At 39.7% G+C, this 6,622-nt stretch overlaps 1 protein-coding gene across 1 annotated transcript in view; it reads right to left on the reverse strand.

Annotated features, from left to right (window-relative positions):
• Positions 1-3,690, reverse strand: part of LOC146589296 (sodium channel protein type 5 subunit alpha-like) — a 34,373-nt gene extending 30,683 nt beyond the window's left edge. Inside the window, exons 1-3 of the mRNA XM_085316412.1 lie at positions 3,436-3,690; positions 2,194-2,312; positions 138-242 (exon numbers count right to left, since the gene is read on the reverse strand). Of these exons, the coding sequence (XP_085172538.1) occupies positions 138-242; positions 2,194-2,312; positions 3,436-3,690 (479 nt within the window). The remainder of the gene's footprint in view (positions 1-137; positions 243-2,193; positions 2,313-3,435) is intronic.
• Between the last annotated feature and the right edge of the window lie 2,932 nt (positions 3,691-6,622).

Consider the following 6,622-nt stretch of genomic DNA (forward strand, 5'->3'; position numbering starts at 1 on the left):
CAAAGCAGAAAATGCTGAAGTCCTAAACCAAACAAATTCTCTACAAAATCCCCTCTAAACTATTTTGGATGAAGACTGCAAGGTATGGCTAATTAGAAATACAGAATTAAAATACATACATACCCAGAGATACTTACTCAACATTCTTGCTCCAAGGAGACTGGGAAACCTTAGATGACTCAGTCAGAGCCATGAACACGCAGTTAGTTATAATAGTGCACATAATAAACCACGTGAACAACGTGAGTCACGGGAGTGAAGGCAAAGAATATGGCACCAGATCAGAACTGTAACTAGGTATCTTATCAGTTATAGAGCTGACATTTGAATTAGACTTTACGGCCTGCGTAAGAACTGTATGCRTATGAATTTACCAATTTTGGTTCACATTAGATCATAATACTGTATGTTGTTATTTTTGACAGCTTGACTCCAGTAAAGGTTAGGCATCCACTGCTCTAGGTGTTGTAAACTTGATAAAATTGTGCCTAACACCTCAGAGTTTCAGGTAAACTAGTGTCAATAAAGAATCAGGGGAAGGATGCATATTTAGCTTAATTTTATAGCAGGGGAATTGTTAAACAGGGACTGGCTGATTTTCTTAAGGCCTCGGGGAAAGTCGTAATGAAGCTACGAACTGCACTCTGCTATCTAATAGCCTAAACTTCACCTTTCCTCCTTGTACAAAAAAATTTGGTGTAAGTCCATAGGCCTAAAACGTGTTTCACTGCACTCTTTCTGCCTCTCCTCTTCCCCTTCATGAGCTAGGCAATTTCTGCAATTTTACCTTCAGTTAAACTGTGAACTTTTCAGTGCTGGGAATTAGACTTTTCAAGTAACWGTTTGATCACTGGTGGAATATAAATAGTGATAATAATAATGTACTCCTTATTAAACTCCACGGTTAATATATTATTTATTTATTTATTTTATATATATAAAAAATGTGTGTGTGTGTGTATATATATATATATAATGTATGCATGTATGGGTGTGTGTATAGAAATATATATATTATTTATTTATTTATTTGCATAAATACATATGCCATAAAAGTTAACTAACTTACCCAAGGCCACACAGATGAAGCCGAGATTGACTCTAACYACAGAGACCTGTGCTCTTCTTAGCAGCCACTGCAAGGTGTGCCAGGATATTTGTGGGCCTCCTAAAAGTCCCTAAGTACTTATGTTTGGTCACCTCTGGTGGTTGCTCAGCTGCTCTCTGGCCCTCTCTGACTTCATGACACTAACAGGAGTGTGGGCATCTAGCTCACATATTGACACCTAAGCTGATGTGCCTTGCATCTCACTCTTCGTGTCATACCGCAGGAGTTTCAGCAATCCAGGAGGTCTACGTGCATGTGAAAGAAACCTACCTTTTCCCTCATTTGCCCTCTCCACCCCCAAAAGACCTCCTGGCTGCAGTCRTAGGTTCTTTCAAGTATCCTCACAAACACGGGGCTGCAGCGCAAGTACTGAGGTACCAATGCCATYCATCTTGGCCTCCAAGGAAGGTCTCCGAGGAGACACTTCACACTCTGCTRTGAAGACAACTCAGAGCCATCACAGCTTGCTCCGTGCATGTGCTCAYTTCTCGTTCATTTAGGTATGGGAGGGAGATCTCAATGAACTTTTTATTCCTCCTTACAATAGCATCCCTGAAAATTTTCAGTTTCAGKTATCAAAGAGATATTTTTAACCAGGTTTCCTAAAGAAACTACCTTTATTAAATWGTACTTTCTCTGTGTGTTTGTACGTGTACCTTTTTTCTTGAAATTGCCCAGTGGCTGATCAACTTTGAYGTAGTTGTTGCAAAAGCAGAGATCTAATTCTTACATTTTGGGTAAACAGAGGATGAGATAGAAGATGGGAACCTTATAATTTTTCTCACCGAGAAAGGCTTCAGAATGAGGTATCTGTTTAGGAGACGTCAGACGGTCAATATCAGRGATCATTCTTAAAACACAAATTTGTAGAAATCAGTCTTCATTACCCCCACTACTCACAAAACTATTTATTTCTAAATAGGACAAGAGCAAAAGACAATAATAATTTCTACGTTCATTCATAATCAGCGGTAATCTGGAGTGAGGAAGAAACAAGATTCATTCAGRGCCCTAAAATATAACAGCACAGTATTACATAGGTCTTTGCAATGAAAAAGAATGAACGAAGATAACAAAAAGGATATGAATGTACTAAAATTTTAATTGCTATTCTTCGAAGTGGATGGAAGGGGCTCAGGATCCATAAGGCACGTGTGGCAGTAAATCTGAAGATTGTTTTCTGTTTGTTCAGCACTATGAAAACCTTAAAGAAAAAGAAGAAACATCCAATAAGCTTAATTTACAATGGATTAWTTCCCATTTCTCTGTTCTTTACTAAAACTGTACTCTACTTAGAACATGGGGCTGGAATAGGTAGGTTTTAAGGACTCATCAGGAAACGTTTTTAAGTAATGTTTATACTCAGAGGATCATTTATTGTATGTATAAGAGGAACAAATGCATTAAGATAGAAAGTAACATGCTGTTTCAAACCATATAAAATAATTAAGAGAATCTATAAAATTATTATAATTTCTCAGAGTTGATTCAAAACCTCTTTRTCTTCCTTTATCCATTTTATTTATTTATATCTGGGTTTTTTTGTAACAGAGAAACTGCTTTTATGGTTATAACACCGCAAAACTTCAAGTATTTTTTCTTTGCATAAGTTATACTTTATGGAAAAACTGGCATGAGTCTGGAAAGAATGGTTCTTCCTTGCAATTATATACACATAGGTACATAATATTTCATTATTAAAATCACCAAATGTTTATAACACAGGGAAACAAACCGGCTAACGTGGTCAAGATGTAGTTTATAACGCAGTAGCTTTATATAACTCAGCTGCATGTGGCCTGATACAGTTAGACCTAACAACGCCCTTTTGCTCAAGGCAACACTGGAGATTCTGTACAAGCTGGAGACAGGTATTTTTTATCGCATGCCCAGTAGTGCATTTGCTGCCAGCGGCGTTCAGCTGTCAGCTTCTGCGATTTCGAGCAGATCTCCGGACTCGGCGCAGATCGCAGCAAACACACGCCGTAGCGGCTGTGCAGGAGAACCGCGCGCTGCATACAACCGAGCGGCGTTTCTGCGTGAGTCACACGGACATATGCCATGCAAGACCCATCTGGAAGATTTAGGCAAGATTCAAGTGCTGAACAAACCATGCAAATGAAATTTGTGTTGTTTAATTCAAAATTAAGCTTTTTATACAAGATTACTCCATGTCATTCAGCTGTGCCAAGCACCTGCGTTATTATAATCTTAAGAGCAAGGATAAAGGAGATGTAACCTATGCTGTTTTAATAAATCATTCCATAAACACTTCTTAGCAACACGATAAAACAAATTAAACTCCAAATTATCTAGTTGGCTCTAACCTTGCGATCTTTGTAGTACGGGTCAAGATCCTCCAGCGGTTCCCCAATGAGCTCCGGAGGAGGATTTCCATAGAGAGCAGGTAACTTCTGGAAAGCTTTTAGGTCCAGCTGAGGGCGTGGTTTCTCCTGAGATCTCTGGTCTCCAGCATTTCTTTCACAAGTCTTCTTGGCAGCAATTCTCTTCTCAATAGCAGCTAAGGATTCAAACGTGAACTTACGGAAGTTGTTGGTACCAGGAAATAAGAACTCAGCCATTTTTCATTCTTCTCTTCCTTTCATCGATTGGTAAATGGTAAAAACTAGAAAGGAAATCAAGATAAGCAATTCCAAAACAGATAAGCTGTGAACATCAAAAAATTATGCTGGACAATTCATGTTTAATAATTGCTTAATTTTTCTGARCCATCAGATTCTAAGAAAATTAAAAATACTATGAACTATACATTTGTCAATGAGACGCATATTCAGAATTTTTTTAATTGCATGTTGCTGATAGGATGTTAGATCTCTWGAAATTTAAGGTTTTTACGCTCTCTTACTTCAGGCACATACTGCCAYACAAGCTCTCGAGCTATTGTTCAGACAAACTTAAGGTGCTGCTTTAGTGCAGCACTTGGTACAGTAAAACCTACCAAACTGCAACAGCAAATATGTGGAAACTACTTGATGGAAAACCAGTCCTGATAGTGCCATGGAAGTGAGCACAGGAACGAGCAGTTTCCAAGTGTCAGAAGAAAGGACTGCTGTAAGCTTCATGGTGCTAGAGATGATAATACCACCTCAGCTTTCTCTGGAAGATCTTTTTTTCTGTAATCCCGTTCAGAGCTGGATGGTGTATGGTGCTGTCTAGAGAAATGTCATTCTGAAGCTGCAAAGAGGTCTTCTTCAGCTTCTTGTAAGCTACCACTTTTCACTGCTTTGGGTGGTGATCTGGAGAACAGGACAGATTATCTCTGGCTTGTTTTTTTTCTCTCCAACTGAAGGAGTATCCACAGATACATTTTAGCTTCTTCCACAGATTTTCAGGAAGGATCCAGGGCCTCTTTCAGGAGGTCTCCCTCAGGGAAGGCTGCAGTTTCCCAGTCACAAATGCTGCCTCTGTAACTGTTGGGTCACCCAGCAGAGCAAATTTTTATCTCATTCAGGCAGAGGCACCGATCACCTTTCTACCGAACTAGTTAAAGMGCAGAAGTGTATGTTGGCATCAGGATTGTCACCGGGGAATAGAGAAGACCTGTTACAGCTTGTGACCAATAGAGTCACTAGCACTTTCAGTATTAACTGAGGATRTTGTGGACGATAGTGCTTGGCCTGACAAGCATTGTGCACAAGGTCTGTGCTTTATGCACACCTGCCAGAACAAACAAGGTGAGCTCATATTAGATAAATATTTTGCATTCTGTAATAGTGTATTTTCATTAGGTACTAGGGAGGATTCATTCAACCAAATGTTACATGACTCTACAATAAATCCAAACTTAAGATTTCAAGAGTGGGCTAATTTTACCTGAGTTTAGTTTCTACTTTGTAGAAATCTCTRTCTAAGCTAGTCTCATCAGGTTCCCTTCATCATGAACAGAGATCAAGTTGGAAAAGAAAAAGATGGARTTTATGTAGCTGAAAATTAGATATCTAAAGCAGACCCCATAGAAAACATTCTGACAGTGTCTATTTCACTTTAACTAAAAAAAGGAGACTAGAGAGCAATTTAACTCTTCTTGGCACCAAGTGAGAGCTTAAGGATATATGTCTTCCATCCTAATGCTGGGAAAAGTCCCAAAGCAAACCCACGAACTGCATATAAATTTATTGTGAAATGTATCCGTCCGTATCCATCAAAAAAATGAAAATTACACACAGAAAGATGATCCAGTCCTGAAACCTTGTCCTAAAGCTCAATCATAAGTTCTAGTAGGAGAATTCTCTAAATATTTTCCTGGAGTTGATTGTGATCTATWGAAAAACATTATTGACCTAGTATGAAGCCATGGAGCTGCTGAAACTAGGCAGTCGCCCCGTCAGACCGTTAAATGATCCTGTCTGCTCCGCTGCCCAGCATGCGTCACTGCTGTGTCTGCACAGAAGAGGATCAGACTGGAGGCCCACAGCCAGGTCTTTCCAACCAGAAGCTGCCACCGCTGCTTCCACATGACCTTCAAAGGCCACCCCATACCTAGCTGTTAGACTTCGTCTTCGAACGTTTAAACTGTCCCTGCTGAACAACTGCTGGACRATCTGCTATTGTAACCTTCTAGTGATAAACCAAAGCCTAATGACAAACTAACTGTGGTGAAATCTCTTAATTTTGTCAGTCTACCTACTTCTCCTGTTAAAGAAGCATACTAAACGATAAATATGAAAAATAATCCCTCTTTTCAGCACAGAACAGTAATACTTCTGGAGGGTGAGAAGGACATTCAAGACAAATAGAAGTATTTCAAGCTTTTCAAAATCAGGCTATAAGCATCTCTTGATATTATAGTAAATCGAAAATTACGTTATCCAATCCCAAGTTTTCAGCTCTAAAAAGAGCCAAAGTGATACTTGCTTTGTTCATGTTGAGAGTAATTTAGATGTTGTGGTATCAGYAATGAGAGTTATGAATGATGCATGAAATGACACGATTTCTGTGCAATGCACACAGGGAGTATAGTAATTGCTYTACCGTGCTTTGYGCCAGAGCATCCACAGACACCCGTYCCTCTGYGCAGCACTTCCCTAAAAGCCTACCTGAGCTCAGAAGCTCACCATTACACTCCCGGGTTTGTAGCAGATTTCTTTATGGTTTTCTCTCCTTTCTTCCCCAAAACTATCTTCCAAATCCCAGAAAATAAACTTTTGATTGTCTCGCTGTTCTCTCCTAGACTATTAGCAGGCAAGTCTAGGATGCAAAGCTGCTGCTGGATAAAGCCTAGGACAGGGGCTGGGAGGAAGCGTGAGTGCAAGGGGAGGCTGCGTGTCCTTGGCCAGAGCTGGCAATCAGGCATGAAGTGTCTTTCCTGATACAGGTGGTTTATAAATTGTTCCACAAGTGAACAACCATTAAGGAAAGGAAATAAAAGCCCGTGCTTGCTGTTACACACATCAGTAGCAAAATGTCCATTGATAGCTGTAAAGGCAGAGGAGCAGAAGGCTAAATTACACTCTTCATTCATGGGCAATTCTGAGGTACTCAATCTATTGCTGA

Source organism: Rhea americana, unplaced genomic scaffold (genome assembly GCF_003343005.1).
Source record: "Rhea americana isolate MKP2758 unplaced genomic scaffold, rheAme1 scaffold_47, whole genome shotgun sequence".
NCBI classification, from domain to species: Eukaryota; Metazoa; Chordata; class Aves; order Rheiformes; family Rheidae; genus Rhea; species Rhea americana.